This window comes from Miniopterus schreibersii (genome assembly GCF_964146895.1).
Source record: "Miniopterus schreibersii genome assembly, chromosome: 19".
In the NCBI taxonomy this organism is placed as follows: Eukaryota; Metazoa; Chordata; class Mammalia; order Chiroptera; family Miniopteridae; genus Miniopterus; species Miniopterus schreibersii.
In genome coordinates, this window is record NC_138119.1 from 15,826,565 (window position 1) to 15,846,519 (window position 19,955).

Sequence of the window (19,955 nt, forward strand, 5' to 3'; positions counted from 1 at the left end):
CATCGTCAGTCAGGGCACATACAGGAAGCAACCAATGAATGCATAAATAAGTGGCACAGCAAACAACCAATTGATGTTTCTCTCTCTCAAAAAAAAAAAAAAAAAAAAAATCAATTAAAAAAACACCAACTGGGGGATCTGGTGTTACTGAGCCTAAACAATTGTAATGATGCTTTTTTTCATCTACCCCTCTCCTTTGCCTTTTCTGCCCCCCCCCCTTTTTAAAATCCCCATGGTCAGTCACTTCCTGCCTACAAAATTACCTTTGTCTTTGTTATTTACGTGATGCTTTTAGGAATGTTAGAATGATGTGGGACTCCTTACTGGAAGAGTTAGAATCAAAGCTTACTGTTCTTTGGCTGTGGCTTGACTTTAAAATAAGAAAGGGCAAACATAACATTTTTCCTCTTTATAATCTGAGGATTAGGTTAAGAAGTCATTAGCAAGGAACATATGTCCAGTAATTTCATTTGCAAGGCACTTGATTAATGGCTGCGCTACACCCATTTCTTCAGGTTCACCCAGCTCTCTTAAGGCCACATTGTTTTTGCAAGTTGGCACGCAGAGCTGTCATCATCCAGTTTAGTGTTTAAAAAGGAGTCACTACACAGCTCCTTACAGAAAGTTATTTCCCATTGGCTGTAGTAGAATTCTATTTTATTGTGATGTGATCGGATAATAACATATTCTCATCAGATACAAGGGCAGGAGAAGGTAGCTTTTCCAGGAATGGAGTTACTGGAGATGTTATTGCTGTGAGGAAAAACCCAGTTAACTACGGAGCTTCCAGTTCCTGCTGGGGATCTAAAATTGATTAGAGTTGGACCAGTAGACATCTGCTGTTATTCATAGGATCACAGGATTATAGAGACAGAAGGATTTTATAAATTGCCTAATCTAACACCCTCGTTTGAAAAATAAGGACAAGAACCTAAGCATCACAGATAGCCCTGAACTGGTGACCATTACTTCTAAATCCAGACGGTGTCTGTTTCTGTTAATAATTAGTTATATGTTCTGGAGACAGTCTTTTTATTTTTATTTTATTTAATTAAAAAAATATCTTTATTGATTTTAGAGAGAGGCAGAGAGGGAGAGAGTGATAGAAACATCAATGATGAGAGGGTCATTGATTGGCTGCCTCCTGCACGCCCCCACCCTGGGGATTGAGCCCAAAACCCAGGCATGTGCTGTGACCGGGAATCGAACCTCGATCTCCTGGATCATAGGTCGAGGCTCAACCGCTGAGCCATGCCCGGCCGGGCAACCAGTTGTTAATTTAAAACATCATCTGATACGTAGTTTTCCCCATTGTGTCTTTTTCTCAATAGGGACATAGGGAACGTTTAGGATATATGTAAAACAGTCCTTACAATCTCATTGATTTTTAGGATGTCAAAAAGCATTATGATTTTATCATATGATCTGTAACCTATCTTGTATTTTAATACCCATATGGGTATTAAAAGAGGTTATCTCCTTCTTAAAGCTTTCTTCTTAGTCTTTATTTATTTATTTTTTTAAATTCTATTTGCTATAGTTAAAATCAGATGGTTATTATAATTATGCCTTAAAGATTTAGAAGAATTTTCATTTTTATGATTAGAAAAAGCCTTTGCTTGTGAAGTATGAAAAAACAGTAATACTATATTTGCAATAGAATTTTGAAACCAATCCCCAGGGCTGTACACTGAAAAGATAGGAGAACTGGGAACAAAACCAACGTATGTGAAATTAGAGAAGGGGAAATAACGTCATTTCCCCAGAAAACAAACTTAGTACCTATTAGAAACAATTAAAAGGGTTCTTAGCATAGATTATAAAACTGGCATGGACATAAGAACTAATAGTGGTTGGGAACTTCTAGCATATTGATGTTGGCTGGAAATCTAATTCTGCTTAAAGAAGAGGAAAACAGTATAGTGGAAAGGATCCCGGAATAAGTTCCAGTTTCCGTTTGCATGGCCCCATGACCTTGAGTAAATCATTTAACTGTTTTCAACCTTGGGATGATGGCAACCGTCTTTCCAAACTTCTGAGGCTGTTGTGGGCATCCAGTGTGATAATGCGTGGGGAAGTATTTTGAAAACAGCCGTGGGCCAGAGCATCTGATGTACCCTCCTCCTACCTTGTCATCTCTTTGAAGGTGAGAGCATCTGAAGCAGTTCATTCTCTTATCTTGCATCTACTGAAGGTGGAAGAAGCAGTGGAAAGAGTTACAAAACTGGCCCGGCCAGGGGTGGCTCAGTGGTTGAGCGCTGACCTAGGATCCAGGCAATCGGGGTTCGATTCCCAGTCAGGGCACATGCCCGGGTTGCAGGCTGCAGCCGATCAATGACTCTCATCATTGATGTTTCTATCTCTCTCTCTCTCCCTCTCCTTTCCTCTCTCTGAAATCAATAAAGATATATTTTTTTAAAAAAAAAGAGTTCCAAAACTGTTCCTTTTAATAATGAACAAAGGATGTATTGGCGCGCAGCCAGCGTGGCTTAGTGGTTGAGCATCGAACTGTGATCCAGGAGGTCACAGTTGGATTCCCGGTGAGGGCACGTGCCTGGGGCCGCGGGCAAAATCCCCAGTGGGGGGTGAGCAGGAGGTGGCCGATCCATGACTCTCTCATCATTGATGTTTCCATCTCTCCCTCTCCCTTTCTCTCTCTGAAATCAATAAAAACATATTTAAAAAAAATAAATCTACTCTTTTCTAGTAGTTCTGTTAGAGTCTTAAAAAAAAGAAAAAAAGAAAAAGAATGTATTGGTGATATGGCCTTAAGAAGAATTCTGGGAAAAGGTGACCGCATTAGAGTTATACTGTCAAGGCAAGCAGTTTTGGGTATCATTTTTTAAAATACAGATTTTAATAAAGTTAGAGAAAAAAGAAGATATTCTAAAAAGAACTATGACTCATGAAGATGGTTGATAACAACAACAACAACAAAGAAATGCTGATGATTTACTTGTGAATGATCTAAACAGGAGTGAAAGGTTTATGGGCAAGACAGGTTATCTAACAAAGCCAGTGAGAGAGTCGAGCAGAACACAGAGCATACAGACAATAGACAAAATATCAAGGGACGGGCATTTGATTAAGGAGAATACAGGAGTAGTATTTATTTAGAATGGAGTTGGTGACTTTCCTGTAGTACAGCTGACTTTAAAATATGCATTTAACAGAGCGTATTTCATAGTCAGAACAATGGCTCCTAGCTACCCTTGGACTCTGATTGGAAGGTTTAGGCAGGATAGTGTCAGGGAGGCTAACGCTGAGAATTAGCTGAAGTTTTTGAAAAGGTCAGGGCAAACAAACAAAAACAGGTTAAAGGGCTTTTTGCTTGTTTGTTTTAGTTAAAAATTCTAGAAGATAGTTGGGGATAAGGCCACTGATTAGGAGCTAGAGAGCCCCCTTAAGGCTGTTCTTTTTAGGAAATAGATTTACAGAGACCGATGAAACCCTGGCCAGGGATAGTAGTAGAAGGCGAAAGATTCCGGATTACTTCTGAATATACCCAGTGCGGCCTCAGTGCCTGCGCACACGTCTTGGTGTGCAACAGCTGTCCCCATCTGAGTTCAAGCCTCATTTTGTATTCCTCTGTAAGTTAGAACTCACCAGCCATAGCTTGCCTATTTGTAATAGTGGCACTGAGTGCTAAGAAATAGAGTATAAGGAAAAATTGATGAGGAAAACTACATGTACCAGCTTCTATTCTCCAAACTATCCCTAATTATTTGCAGTAAGATCGATGATCTTGGGTGCAGTTCTTCAGATATCTGTTCTCAGACAGTGTGAGGTCTACCCATGAGGGGGCCAGAGGAAGAGAGGGGGTTGAGCATTAAGGGCACTGCGCTGCTTGTCTGGAGACCCCTTGTCAAACCTCTCCTGCAAAGCTGACGTGGAGTGCCTTAAGATGAGCCGCTTATTGGGCCTCATTCTCATTTACACGTCATGTTCAAGTTTATTACAGTCACACCGAAAGAGAAGAGTGGAGCCTGGGCGGCAACCCCTTGTGTGAGAGCATATTTAAAGCTTAGTTGGATATTGTACTGAAAGAAGGCCGCTAAAAATAATGTTCATACTGGATCTGTTTTCCAGTTTCATTTTAAGGTTTCGCTTTTTAAAGCTATGTTCAGCCTTGTATGGAAGTACTCACCCTGTGAATTTATATAGAAGGTGCATTTCTGGCCAAGTAGGAAAAAATGACTCGCTGCTTCATTTTCCTAGAAAACTAACAGATGCTTTCCTAGAGATAAAACATAATCCCGCTTATTATGGTGACTTTCCTGTAGTAAAAATGGCTTTAAAATATTTGTTTAACAGAATTTATTAATTAATTTATTTATTTGATCTTTATTGCTGAAAGTATTACAAATGCGCCCCTTTCCCCCACATTGATCCCCTTGACCTCCACATGGACTCCACCCCCAGGCCTTCCCCAGACCAGTGTCTGTGTCCATGGGTTATGCATATAAGTATATAAGTTCTTTGATTAGTCTCTCCCCACCCACTCCCTCCTCCCCGCCTTCCCTCTGAGATCCCTCAGTCTGCTCCAGCTTCTATGTCTCCAGATCTATTTTGTTCATCAGTTTATTTTGTTTATTATATTCTACATATGAGTGAGATCATGTGGTACTTGCCTTTCTCTGACTGGCTTATTTTGCTTAGCATAATATTCTCCAGGTCCCTCCATGCTGTGCCAAAGGGTACGAGATCCTTCTTCTTTACAGCTGCATAGTATTCCATGGTGTAAATGTGCAACAGCTTTTTTATCCACTCATCTACTGATGGGCACTTGGGCTTTTCCAGATCTTAGCTATTGGAAACTGTGCTCCTATGAACATAGGGGTGCATAAGTTCTTTCTGGTTGGTGTTTTGGGTTTCTTAGGATATATTCCTAGAATTGGGGTTACTGGGTCAAATGGCAGTTCAATTTTTAATTTTTTGAGGAAACTCCATATTGTTTTCCATAGTGGCTGCATTCCCACCAGCAGTGTGTACTAGGGTTACCTTTTCTCCACACCCTCACTAGCACTTGTAGTTCGCTGATTTGTTGATGGTAGCCATTCTGACAGGTGTGAAGTGATACCTCAATGTCACTTTATGTGCATCTCTCTGATGATTAGTGACTTTGAGCATTTTTTCATGTCTCTTGGCCATCTGTATGTACAATATTTGCAAATCAATAAACATAATAAATCACATAAACAAATTAAAAGACAAAAATCACATGATCATATCAATAGACGTAGAAAAAGCATTTGATAAAATCCAACACCCATTTTTGATAAAAACTCTCAGCAAAGTGGGAATAGAGGACTCATACCTCAACATAATAAAGGCCACATAAGACAAACCTACACCCAACATCATACTCAATGGGCAAGAACTAAAAGCATTTCCCCTAAGAACAGGAACAAGAGAGGGGTGTGCACTTTCACCACTCTTATTCAGTATAGAACTGGAAGTCCTAGCCACAGCAATCAGACAAGAAGAAAACATAAAAGGTATCCAAATTGGAAAGGAGGAAGTAAAACTCTTATTTTTTGCAGATGACATGATAGTGTACATAGAAAATCCTAAACGCTCCACCAAAAAACTACTAGATTTAACAAATGAATTTGGCAAGGTAGCAGGATACAAAATTAACACCCAACCTAGGATCCAGGAGATCACGGTTCGATTCCCGGTCAGGGCACATGCCCGGGTTGCGGGTTCGGTCCCCAGTCGGGGGGTGTGCAGGAGGCAGCCGATCAATGATGACTCTCTCATCATTGATCTTTCTCTTTCTCCCTCTCCCTTCCTTTCTCTGAAATCAATAAAGATACATAAAAACAAAACAAAACAAAAAAACAACTTCATAAAAAAACATAACAACAACAAATAAAAACAGTGTAGGGAAATCTTGCTCTCTAGGGCCAGCCTCCCTTAAATGTTCCTCAGTATTTTACTTCTCTTATTTCCTTTTTGAACATCCCCAGGGCTCTTGGGCCATCTTAAAGTGATGCCTGAACCACACCTTCTATGTGAAACAGGTTTACATTGCTTCATTCAACAAATATCTTTTGAGTCTCTTCCATATGTACAGTGTTGTGTTAGGGGCAGGGTTCCAAATTGTAGATCAGCTACCTTTGGGGTGGCTAAAATGCTGTTGGAAGCAGTGACTGCCAGATGGCTAAATTTCATGAATCAGTTAAAAAAACAAACAACAATAATAACATATCCAGGCAGTGACTGTTGCCTCCTTTTTATTTTGTCAAATCTGGACATTAAAAATAAGCAACCAAACAAGACTTTCATCAGGTAGGATTTGTTTTGCCCCTTCCAGATGTCAAATTTCAGTTTCATACCGTGTTCCTCTAATATAAGCTGTTTCCCCCCTCATCCACTCTTATTTAAGGCTTTTTTTTCTTAAACAACCTTAGCTATTGCTCTGCTCCACAGATGCCACACCACTTGCTGTGAGACCAAATAAGACCAAGATAAAAAAAAAATTACGTTAAGCCTTTAGGATATAAATAAAAAATTGGATATACTTATGAAGAGTTAGAGATTTATTGGATTTAATCAGGAGATGACCATTTCATTTTCTGAAACTTGCTTTCTCCTCTTATTAAAGAAATACATGTTCACTGAAGAATATTTAGAAAATACTGATAAAATGATAAGAAAATGAAAATCGCCTGTGAAACACTTTAAATGTTTGAGCAGAGATTTGTCTTATGTTCCATTATATTATACTGGTATGCTATACGATTAAAAAATGTAATTATATAGCCCTGGATGGTGTGGCTCAGTGGTTGGAGCATCGGCCTGAGCGTCGAAGGGTCTCGAGTTCGATTCCTGGTCAAGGCCATGTACCTGGGTTGCAGGTTGGATCCCCTGCCCCAGTCAGGGTGTATGAGGGAGGCAGCCAACTTATGTGTGTCTCTCACATCGATGCTTCTCTCTCTCTCCCCATCCCTCCCTCCCTTCCACTCTCTCTAAAAAAATGGGAAAAATATCCTTGGGTGAAGATTAACAACAACAAAAAAGTAATTATAATAGACATATACGCATATATAGGTCATACTAAACATTTAGGTTTGTTAACTAGCTTTTTCACTTAATTGTAGAGTGACAATTTTTTTTCACGTTGTTAACTCTTCTGATGTATCATTCCTAATGATGACTAGTATTCCATTGTGTGATAGGTTGGCCCCTCTTTTTGGATGTTTATGTTTTTTCCAATCACAATTTCATTTTAAGTCATGATCATTCAACAGGGGGTTGCTATTGAGCCCTTAGGAGCCAGGAACGAGGGGCTTTATTTGAGTTTAACGTGAAAGTAGCAGGGCAGGTGGGACGCTGGGTGCCCGTTGCTTGCTGCCTAGCTGGGCTGCAGGCCGCCCTGGGCCCACTTGCTCTTGGCCCAGCTGAGAGAGCAGGGGCCTCAGTGGTGTCAGCAGGAACAGAGCGCGCTTCATCCCTGCTCTCTGTGCCGGATCTGGTGCTGTGTGCTTCCCCCTGCTGCCACGTGATGGCTCGCAAGCAGCCCCGCACACAGGATCAGTAACCCCCTCTGAAAGCTCTATTGTGAGATGCTGCTGAGGTTTAGCACAGAGGAGGTTTTTGCTAGCGTGTTGCTTTTGGTTTCTTTCAAATGTGAACGTGCCTTCCTCTAAAGAATCCTAAGTAAGGAAAGTGCTAGTTTTGAGGCAACTAAAAGACAAATTGGATTGTCCTCCTCTCAAGCCTCCTGTGATAGAACAGTAGTCTAATAGAAAAGTTGTCTGCTTTGCACTGCAGTTAATCACCATGAGAGGTGAGAAATGAGACAGTGGGGGTGGGGTCAGGGGATGTTTCATAAGTAAAATATTTGAATGGGGTGATTAAGAGTGGGTAGGGTTGGAGAAGAGTAACAGAGGCAGGATGCACAGAAATGTGGACATCGGAAGTTCCTCAGGGTTTTTCGGTTTATTTGTAAAACATTAATTGAGGGCCTATGGTGTACTATGCTAAACTTTGGGTATGCAAGGACCCAGTAGACATGGCTCCTGCTTTTAGCAACTGAAGTATGGTTGGGAAGAGGGAAAATGGACAAACACATGTAGCTGGCTCTATACTACAGGTTTCTACAAATAATATGGAGTTCAGAGTAGGGATATCAAGGCCCAGCGTAGGCAGGCAACACAGTCTTATAGGGGTTGATACCTGAGCTGAGTCTTGAAGGACATGCGGACAAGGGGGAGGCTATTCCAGGTAGAGGAAACCATGTGCCAAGTCAGGGATGTAAGAAGGCGGGTGGAATCTACAGGACACTACTCAGAGTCTATTGCACAGCAGAGGAGGAGCCTGGGAGGTGGAGGACTGGCAATAAATAATCTTGGAGGGCTTGAGTTAGGATAGTAGGAGTGGGGGGGAAATTGAGGATGCCTTCCAGATTTGCACTTGGATGATTGGCTGGTGGTGCCGTTCGCGACCATGGGAGGTAAATGGGGAGGAGAAGATTGATTAGGACATGGGTGTGTTCAGTTTGGGACACGATGCATTTGGGTGCTTGTGATATGTTGATACAACACAGAGAAGCCTGGAGCTCAGAAGAGGTACTGGGACTGCAGATTCACGAAAGGGAGCCATTGGCAGGGAGAGGATGGAATCGCCAAGGGAGAACATGTAGAATGAGGGGAACCTAAGCTGGCTTGGTGACCAGTGCTCTCTATACCTCCTTTCTCTTCACTGCGATGTCAACTGCCCAGGTCCCATGTTGTCACATACTTTTATATCTGGTTTTCGCTGTTAGAGACCTCTTTTCCCCACAAGTGCCCTGAACTGTAGGCTTCTGCCATTATTGATCTTGCCTCTTGCAATTAGAATGGGAACAATTAGAGATGCGTCAGTGGAAAGGCAATGAAAGAGGGCCATTAAGTGCTGATAAATGGCTCTCCTCATGGGGAGCGAGAGCTTCTCTTCCCCAAGTATTTGAGCTCTTTTCACGGGTGCTTTTAAGTGGCCAGAAACAACACTTGCCCCACGCTCGTGGAATACTCTAGATGCCAGGGCGCTCACTTCACTCCCGGTTTGAATCCAGTGCCCTGTGGTTGGAATGTGTGTCAATGCCGCTGTTGGCTGAAAGCTCTCATTCCATGGTTTTCATTAACCTTTTCCAGGCGCCGCAGTAGAACAGTAGTGAGAGCTCTTAGCATGAAGCCTGCAGGCAGCTGATGACTTTTGAGGAAGCAGATGAAAAGGTTAAAGTTCTGGGTGTTTATTTGGGCATGTTTTCCCTTTTACATCACCCCAAACTCCAGATATACAGTGTCACAGTAGAGCCACATGCCTCTGGCGAGCAGAAGGTAATCACTACTTGTTGCTATGGGGACACAGTAGCTTCTGAAACAAATTTGGGTAATAAATTCAGTGTTTCAGGATAACTTACTACTGTTTTTTTCTGCAAATAATGATGCTGATGCTGCTGATGCTGATGGCAGCTAACATTTTCTGACCACTTCCTGCATGCCAGGTGTTACTCTAAGTAATAATCATCCCTTGAAGTTGATCTTTACAGTAGGTTTGGTTTTAGTACCTAGAATGCTGACTTTATTTCTTCACCAAGTCCCCACTGAGCACCTTCTTCCTTGTGCCAGGTGCTGCGCTGAGCACTGGTCTTACAGAAATGAGGTCCCTGACCCAAGGGAACCTGTCCAGGGGAGGGGGTGTGACTGGGGCTCATGGTACTTTGGAATAAAGAGGAGGGACGTCTAAATATACTGGCAAACGCTTCCCTCAGGAGCTGGGCCAGCGTTCTGTGTTTAAGGGCGAGGTGGGTAAAGAAAGGTGCATTGGGGAAGGGCTTCTGTGGTAGAGGGGTCAATACCGAGGTCTGAGATTCGTGTGAAGTGCCTTGGAAACCAGAGTTCTGAGGATAAAAGGCTTATGTGGGGGGTGATGGATGAGGCTTCTAGAATGTTAAGAAGGAGTGGGATCCAAGGGCCCACTTAAATCCCTCCTCCACACTTAGATTCCTGTTCTCCTGTTTATTTTCTTTTCTTTTTTCTTTTTTTTTAATATGTGTGTTTTAAATTTATCTTTATTGTGTAGCCGGCTGTGGCTCTGTGTTCTGTTTTAGTGGAAAAACTGACCTATACGTTTTTGGCTTTCAGTTAAATACCTAAATTTTCTTCCAACTTCTTAGAACAAAAACAGAAGAGCGCAGCATTGACTAGGGAAGCTTACTTCTACTTTTACACATGCTCTTCCCTTCCTGACCCCTGCCAAGGAACTGGCTTTCAGGACCAAGGACAGTAATCGGGCCGCTGTCAGGCCTTAGTGGGGAAGGGCTGACCATGCCCTCGTCATTGGGTGTGCTCTCTGCCCCTCGCTTCTTTTCACTGGGTGGGGTCTCCACCCAGTGGTGCCAGAGAACCTTCTGAGGTTCATGTATGGGCTTCATGGAAAGGGACCGGGGGGCCTTTCACCCTGTCTGGTACTGGCCGTAAGCCTGCCTCTTAACTAAGCCAAAGGGTTCTGTGTGGTCCAGCCCATGTTTACAGGGTTGGGAAGGGGGTGTATTGGGGTTTGAGGCAAAAGCCATCTGGCCATGTCCTTTCCACATACACCTCTTTTAGACACCTGCAGGAAGAGAGGACAGGTAGGACCAAGTGTTTAGCATCCTGGGTTCTCTTACTCTCCTTTGATCTGCAGCTCATATTCTCAAGGGGGGTGGTATTGCCCTCAAGGGGGCAAAATACATTACTCTTTTTATATATAAAGCACAGATATGCATATAGTACTTATATACGGTGTATTTGTGTACATACCTAAATTTAATAGGGAGAAATTTAATGGGGAAAATGTCTAATAAGCTCCCTAATAAAAAGAAGGCTGGGAAACCCTGTTCTAAGGCACAGGTGCCCCCCTCTCTCTTTCTCACTCTCTGTCTTAGGCAGTACAGGGCTGGTCCAGTGCCACCACTGTCCCAGACGTCCTGTTTTCCTTTGCTCTGCTGTCCTGGCCCACAGCTGGCATCTTCCAGGTTGCCTTGTGGTTCAAGATGGTTGCTGCAGCTCCACTGTCATGTATCAGTGACAGGGGGAAGAGGGGAGGGCAAAAGGTACACATCAGCTAAATCAGACCCTCTGAAGGGAAATACCCGTGACATCACTCAACAAGCTCTAGTTACATCTTACTGACTAAAATTAGTCATATGGGCTCCCTGTTTGCAAGGGAGGCCGGGAAATGTAGATTTATTTGTCCATTTATTATTCAGAGCTGGGCACATTGCCACGCCCCATAAAATTGGGATTCCATTACTAAGAAGGGGGAAATGGGTATCAGGCAGGCAACTAGCAGTCCCTTTAGTGGTCTCTGCTGTCAGTAATTTGCATGGCAGCCACCCAGGGTAAAGCATAGTCTGCGACTTGGAGTAGAGCAGCAGCTGAGTGCCTCTGCATTGCACTGCGACTCATTCACGACCAGACGCTTTAATTCTTGACAAACCGACTCTGAGAAAAGCAAATAAAGTGGATTAAAGACGCAGGCATTACGTTCCTGAGAGACTTTCCCGGACGGTCAAACACACGGTACTTGTAACCTGCATTCAGTTTGCAGATCTCTGACTCAGAAACTTTTGCAGTTTGAGTGTTGCAGTGGGAACATGAATTATTGATTAATTAGATTCAATGAAACCATGTTGCTTAGAAATTTTAAGTTTTGTGAGTAAAAGGCAAACTTTGAAATTTCTTAGATGTTAGTGAAAATAAACAAAAGCACCGTGTCTCCTGCAGTCGGATTTGTAGCTATGTTTTTTCAAATGAAATACTGGTGGCATTTATTGAATGCCACAAATTACAGAGTGACCCAAATTACAGAGTGACCTGTAGCCACCAAATGTGCTCTTGTACAAATCTGTAAGTGCTCACCTTCTTGTGCTGGGCCAAGAGTTTCGGGGAAGGAAGAAAACTGCAGTGGAAAATTTCCAATGAAATCTGTAGATTTTGGCATAATTACTTCCTTCAGCAATTAAAGGGGCATGGTAATGGTTGGCAAAGCCCTGGGGTTGGGACACGCAAGCACAAAGCCACTTAACAGCGCTATTGTGCTCTGTGTGGAGTGTGTGACCTCAGGGCTTCTGGGGGCAGGGCGTGGGCAGAAATTGGCAGCGACTGGTCTCTCTCTGTCTCTCTCTCTCTCTCAAATTGGGTTATCATTTTGAAGGACTGGGAGATAGTAATTGTACAGGGATTACTTTGGAGCTCATTAAATTATACTTCGAAGATAATGTTTTAGAAGAGACTTCTCTGTTTTTAAGGAATGAATTTTCAGAGTATCCTGGCTCTAGTACTTTTAAATAATAATTTCTTTCAAATTCTGTTCCACATCTTTAGACATTCAGTAAAATTGTTTTACCCGATGTCCTGTATTTTGTACTTTGGTGGATACTGCTGGATCTTAAATGTTCATGATAAACATATTAATCGAAATGACCTCTGCAAGTGATTGGTAAATTGAAAGTTATCTCGCCTGCTCTTTCTGTTGATATAAAATGCCACTTAGCTGTCTGCCTGTTGGGGAATCAGACATGAGAATATTGTCCTTCCGTGTTGTGAACATATGGGGCAGCGAGAAATCTTCCTTAATGGGTAGGTAGGAAGTGTTAAAAATATTTAGTACTTGGGCACTGAAGGAGGCACACAAGGTGAGGGAGCGGACATGGAAACAGATGGGTGTGACAAGTGTGTGCTGAGAGCTCAGATAAAGGCATGTAAAGGGGGATTTCAAAGAGGGCTTCTCCTGGGTGTTAAAGATTACGTAGGAGTGGGCTAGAAGGAGAAGTGGGGGAGGGCATGCCAGGAGGGAAGCTTGGAGTGTGTCGAGGCACTGAGTTTGAGGGTGCAGAGACTGCCACTAGAGGGAGGGGCTTCTTTTCAGTTTGGATTTCATGCTAAAGACAATGAGGTGTCATTGAATGATCCAGAGTCGGGAAATGATGTGATGGGACTTTTGTTACTGTTGCGGTTGGATTGGAGGGTGTTCAGATTGGATACAGGACATGAACTGGGAGGTTGTTATTAATCTAGAGGAGAGTTTGTGGCACCTGGAGTGGTGATCGAAGTAGAGAAGAGAGCATGCATTTAAGGGAGGTGGAGACGGTAGAATCAACAGGACCTGGTGACTGATTTGGAGCCTGAAGACAGAGGAAGAGGGAGGATGGGTGAGTCACGGGTGCTTGGCCTGACTGACACGTGTGGATGCTGATGACGCGGATTATAACTGAGACTGAAGGAGGGAAGCATGTTGGGTAGATGATAAGGAGTTGAGTGTAGAGACTGGTTTGAGACATCTTAGTGGAGATATCTAGGAGGCTAGTGTGACTTTGGGGATACCCTTGACTTTGGTGATTTGGCTTATGTCTCCGGGACCCCCTTCTCAATCTCTGTTAGTTCTACTTCTTTCAGGTGCCCATTAAGTGGTATCGCTCAGAGTCAGGCTCATCACCCCTCTCCTCGCCATTCCCGCTCATCTGTTCTCTTGGCCTCAACTCCCTGCTCCATTGAAGACCATCAGATGATCTCCAGGCTGGGCTACTCTCCTGAGTTCCCACCGCTCAGTCTAACTGTGCACTTGCCTTCATCTGACTATTCCCCAGGCACCTAAACATCAACATATCCTAATATGTTCCCTCATCCCCTCCCCCCTATTTCTTTTACAACGTAGTATAACCTAATGGACGAGAGCACAGATGGTGGAGTTACCTCTCTAGGTTTGAGCCTAGATCTGTTACTTACTAGCTTTGTGACCTTGAGAAACATGTGACCTTTTTGTGCCTGTTTCCTCACCTGTGAAGTGAGAGTAACCACAGTACCCGCCTCATAGTGTTGTTATGGGGATCAAATAAGAAGACACCTGGCGCGCGGTAAACACTATATGCACATCAGCTATAATCCACTATTCCCGGCCAGTGCACCCCTGTTTAACCAGCTACCCAAACCAGAGACGTGAGATCGATCCCGTCTCCTTCCTCTCATTTCATTCCACATCACGGAATCATCAGGCCCTGCCAGCTGCCCATTCTCTGTGTCTCCTCTCCATCCCCAGCATTGCAGCCTTGGACCAAATCTTTGTCACCTCCTTCCTCAGGGACCTAACCTGGTTAGCGACTAGTCTGTCCTTTGTCTTTCCCTTTTTCCACATTCTCTGTATAGTCCCCGGTGATTTATGAAATCCACATCCGATCACTTAAAAGCCCTTCAGTGCCTTCTTGTTCTTTCAGAAAGAAAAACACATGCAGGTGAAGGCCTCTCCGATCTCCCCCACCGCCTCCTCCATCCCCTCCACCTCCTTCTGACCTCCCATTAGTGGTTAGTTCCTCGACCTCCCACATCCTTGCACATCCTGATCCCTCCTACCTGTATCTCTCTGACTAGTTCCTCGCTAGTCTCCTGAGCAGAATAGACTGTTCTCCGCTCTGTGTTGATACTTCAGGAACTTACCCTTGGACCTGTTGCGCTTACTGTAAGCATTTGCATGCCCTTCTCCTCGAAGATGAAGCTTATTTATCTTTGAACGAATCAGCTACACAAATTAACTTCTCAGAGAGCATGATTTATGCTTCTCGTGTTTAGTCAAGGGCAGATGTTAAACACCTATCGAACAGATCATCCAGTTAATGATCATGTGTTTCTATATTGAACAAAAACATCTCTGCAGTTACTTTATTTGCAGTGTGTGGGGGGATTCCTTTTTAGTTTTGTTGATATATTAAGTGTGTTCTCCTGTGTTAGGCTTCCAAAGGTCAGTGATTTCCTGGTGGAGCAATAGTAATGTTTCTTGTTAACTAAGTTTCTGGAAGAGCTAATAAGAAATATCATCAAAGCATGGGGATTGTTCCCTACTTTTTGTGCAGGACAAGAAACCATGAAAGAACATTGACTTATTGCCTGAAGACCAGCTGTTAAGACTATGCAGAATAGTTCTATTTTTGAGGTGGACTGAGAGTGAAGAAAAGCATTTGCATTGTAGTTGCTACGCGGTGAGAGAGAAAGCACTCATCCTGTCTTAAAATCTGTGGTCTACTCATAAATAAGGCATTCAGGCAATAGAATGGAGTCTGTTTAATCATGGCCAGTCTTCAGATTACTGTCCTCACTCTTTATCTTAAAGGTCCTTGTTGGAGGAAAATGGGATACAAATTTTCTTTTTGTATGTATGCATTAGACCACAAACAAAAGAAATATGTAGTTTAAATCCAAAGTAATGCTAAAGACACAGTCATGACTTTTTCTACAATAAAATTCAGCAAAGTAATTTTCCTGGGAGATATACTTATGGGAGAAAACCAACCACATTTGCACAGAAAAAAAAAAAAAAATTCAAATGGGTGATGGCACTCAGCGGTGACTGAATTATTCATGGTTGTTTGTGTCAGCGCTTTGACTCCCTGTTGATGGGACAGGAATGAGGACTGAGCTTTCCAAACCAGTGCAGCTGGCCAACACCAAGGAGACAGTTCAGGTGGGGTCTGAGGTCCCTCACCTCCAAACTCCATTCATGAAACGTTAAAATATTATATGTAGAGACTTAGTTTATTTTAGAGAAGAGAGTGCTGCACTATCAGGGAAAACATACTGTGGCTATATCGTAGCAATAATAATAGTAACGGTGCTACTTTTTTCTTTGGTACTTGGTGTGTTTTTTTTAAGTTGCCATATGTTTCATTTCCTTTGATCCACAGGATTATCTCAGTTTAGTAGCAAAAGAAACTGAGGTTTAGAGGGAACTTTGCCCATTCAGTGCTGGGGCTGGGACTCAAAGCCAGGTTCTCTGTGTCAGTGGAGGGTTCACCCCTTAGCGCTCTCGGCAGGAGTGTGCTGGGCATATGGTTTCCATGCTGACGATCAGCATAAGAGTATCTCCCTGATGTCAGATTAGTCACTCACTCTCCAGAAGAGAAAAATCCTCTCTAATATTCTGTTGTGCTACCAATCGATCATCCTGTGAAGCCAGGGGGGACCTCCAAACAGCAAGCTTTGGTTACCAAATCTTTGGACTTTGGGGGGACTAATGGAGCCGTGAAGGGGGGGCAGTCTGTGTGAATTAGTAAGAAGGGGCCTGCATGTCTGAGTCTGTTTATCCCTCCTACTGCAAACTTCTGTTTCCTGAGTAAAAAAGTAAACAATTAGATATATCTGTGGGCTTTCTCTTCAGCCAAACACATGATAGTTATTTGCTCTTTAAAATGCTTGATACATTCTGTTTTGCTTAATGATGTTTAAAAGGATTATACCTATGTGGCTGTAAGCATGAGCTGAAACAGAACCTAGCACAAAGGTATTAGCAATGAAACCTCCTTCCCCCTGTCTTCCCTTCTTCTCTACCCCATTTTTTTTTAAAAGAAAATATTTTATTGATTCATTAAATGGCCTTAAGACCTGTATATTTCTCGTTGGCATCTATACATCCTGAAACCTCATCTGTGGTCCTAACAGCTCAAACAGATGCCCCCAGCTCTTTGTTCTGGAGTTTTCTTTTCTTTGCTTTTTTTTTTTTTTTTTTTTTAAATATGTCTTTATTGATTTCAGAGAGAGGAAGGGAGAGGGAGAGAGAGAGATAGAAATATCAATGATGAGAGAGTCATTGATCGGCTGCAGCCCGCAACCCGGGCATGTGCCCTGACCAGGAATCGAACCCTGATCGCCTGGATCCTAGGTCGACGCTTAACCACTGAGCCACGCCTGGCTGGGCTCTTTTTTTCTTTATCCATTTGATTATCAAATTAACTTCTTCCTTTTTGGTTCTAGGCGCAGACTAGATGCTCTCTCCGTTTTGATCAAATTTAAAATGGTTATTGAAGCCATCCAGGCTGGCAAATATATTCTAATATGGTTCTTGGAGAACATTTAAAAGAGCATTAAATTATATGTATTCAGACATTTTCGAAAGGAGAGTGTCAGTCTCTCTTTCCTGAACTGCAGTGTGGTCAGTCTGCCCTCTTCTCTGATGCTTTTCCACGCTCAGGCCTGTATCTTCCCCTTGCTTTCCGGACTCCTGGTGCCTACCTGGTGCAGGGCCCACAGCCTCTCCCTAGTGCTTCTTACTTCCTCAGGGATTTTTTTTTAATAAGTAAATAATCTTTATTTCAAGTGGCATTTATTAGAGCAAAGATGAGTCTTTAGCTTCATTGTTGTCTAGTTGAGTCACGTAGTGTGCCATTCTAAATGAATTTAGCTTTGGAGTTAAGGAGTAAAGCCACTAATTTAGTAAAAAGGCTGTTCTGTGTGATTTCCCCTGCCAGCAAACTGAATTGTAGTAGGGACACTGTGCTTGATTTTATCTCTGTGATCCTGCCTCTAAGGGACCAGTGCAGCTAAAGGGCTTCTGCAGCTTTCTCACTGGCTTTTACCTGTTTCATTGAAACCTTACCTGTGTTGAAGCTCTGTTCTGCCAATTTCCTACACAACTCTCAGCTTGCCCCCTACCGTTATCACCCACTGAATTGTTGAGCAAGCACCCAACTGGAGGCCAGCACTCCTCAAATCGAGGTGAGCGTCCAAACTTCCGGAGCTTGTTAAAGAGCAGAGAGGCTGCACACCTTCCCAGAACATTCTCGAAGCTGTGGGCTCAGGGTGGGTGGTGGGCATCTGCAGTTATACCACTTGCTGGTGGTCATGGAACGATGTTTTGAGAAACACTGGCGTTCAGTCAGAGACTTATTTTGAATAGAATAGAATAGGATTCTGTGACTTTTATAAATGATGGTTTTTCTCAGAGCTGGGAGGCAGTCTAAATGTGCTTAAAGATTGTGTTTTAGGCACGTGGATGAATTCTTCTTTGACATCGCAGAAGCAGCATGATTTATGGGGCACTGCGGATGTGGTTATATAACACTTTCTTTGCTGCAGTTTTATCAGTCTAGTTATATTAACATGCCATTTAAGCACATCTTTATTATTAAAAACTCCCATTTATCAGGAGTGAGAACAAAACAAACTCACATTGCAATATATATATTATTTTTTGCTGTTAATTTCTACATACACAGTCTTTATCTCCACTTGATCCCACGTTTCATATGGAGAAAAATGTCAGAGTATTTGGAAGATACAATCTAATGCAGCTTTAATAATGGTCAGTATTTGACGTACTAATATTGATCTTGAAGTCTGACAGAGTACAGAACTTTTTAATTATAAAAAGTTCGGGGATTCAGTCCTGCATCACATGTTTTTGTTAATGCTGATTCTCTGGCCATACAAATTAATTGACAGTACACAGTAATTTAATGCAAACTTTCACTAATTCCAGCCATACAAATGAGTGATGGACTCCAGCGAGGTCATCCGGATAAAGCACATGGACCAATATGCAATATAAGGGGCCCACCCCTTTACTTATTTATTGTTACTTTTGGCAAATGCTTCTTTTATTGGATGGGTCTCGCATTCTTTAAACATGTGATACATTGAAAAGTTAGGAGAATTATTTTGGAACTTGACTTATAAATTAATAGGTCATCAGAATTCCTTAATTCCTTAAGCTATTATTTCTTCTTTTTTTTTTTTTAGGGACTTTCTTCCTCGAGGGTCAGGCATCGTGACGAGACGGCCTCTCGTACTACAGCTTGTTACTTCCAAAGCAGGTAAGGGACGAGGCTGTTTGCCACACGGACGTCTCGTATACCTGGTGCCTCCATTCCTGGGTATTGGGTTGTAGCCACAAAAATGTGTTTTTCTGTGTTGTTTTTGTGTGTGATCACTTCGCTGTGGGGAGGTGCCTGCACTTCTCTCCAAATGCTCCCTCATTTGCATGCAGATTTTTAAACACCTAGAAAATAACATTTTATCATTGTAATTAACGTATCTATATAATTGTACAGTACAGCATAACTACTAATACTCCCACTTCCCGGAGAAATAAAGTCATCCCGTGAGGAATCCCTCCACTCCAGCACCAAGTAAAGACTTACCTGTAGTTCCCCCTCCATTTTCCCCTTTCTCCGTGGTTGCGACACAGGAGGTGTCCTTTCATCCCCAGGAGGGAATTCCGGAGGTATGGCTTGGGGGACAGGAGCTGCTGAGGCTCTGCTGCGGTGTTGGGTAAGGACTGCAGTGTCAAGACCAAGGGAGTAGGTAGAGGGTCTTCCTGAGACGAGGGGACAGCTTTCAGTGCCTCTGGGCTCCCCCTGGTGCTGTGTGGAAACTGGCTCGGGCCAGCTTCCGAGATCCAGCGGTGCACCTCTCGCCCAGTCTCTGTATCCAGTGACATCGTGGTGGTAGCTTGAAGCTCGTCACGGTGGGAGTATTTACACTATGGAAATGGGAAAATGCTGCAAATCAGGACCCTTTGCTCCTTAGGGTAACAGCTGTTAAACATTTACTAGCACCTCACTGGGTTCCTTCTGCTCGGCACCTGATCTTACTGTTTACTGGTTAAATGACGTGTCGGCCCGAGAAAGCGGATATGCCTGAGGGTGCTATTTCTGATGAACTACTGAGTATATTAAAAGTGTCACTGATTCAAGAAGTGATCCATCGGGAATTCCATGTGCCCCCGCCCCCTCCTCTCCTGGCCCCCAAGGGGGGGGTGTTTTTTAAAGACATCAGAATCCAAGTCACCCTTTGCTTTAGAAGTTACTGTGGAGGACTTACAAAAGTAAAGCCTGTAGGTCACAGGTAAGGACAGATGGTTTCGCCTCCTGGAGAACTTCTCTGTGCTATTGTATCGCCTCCCTCTCCTTTATTTCAATGGCATTAGTGTAAGAAATGAAGATACTGAAAATCAGAAATTACAAAGTGGACACATTGAAGGTCGTTGTTCCAATGACAGAAGTGATCTTTTGTCAGATTTTTTTGTCGCTCCCTCCATTCACACACGTCAAATATATTATCAGTTCATCAAGATTTGATTTACCACATTTGAATTGCACTTACTGCACCGTGTCACATGTGTCCATGCTTTAAAAATTACATAGGATTTGTAATTTATTA

General features: G+C 42.9%; 1 protein-coding gene across 6 annotated transcripts in view; it reads left to right on the forward strand.

Annotated features, from left to right (window-relative positions):
• Positions 1–19,955, forward strand: part of DNM3 (dynamin 3) — a 352,871-nt gene that overhangs the window by 28,147 nt on the left and 304,769 nt on the right. For all 6 annotated transcript variants that reach the window (XM_081120434.1, XM_081120436.1, XM_081120431.1 and 3 more), the window contains exon 2: positions 18,534–18,607. In XM_081120434.1, the coding sequence (XP_080976560.1) occupies positions 18,534–18,607 (74 nt within the window). The remainder of the gene's footprint in view (positions 1–18,533; positions 18,608–19,955) is intronic.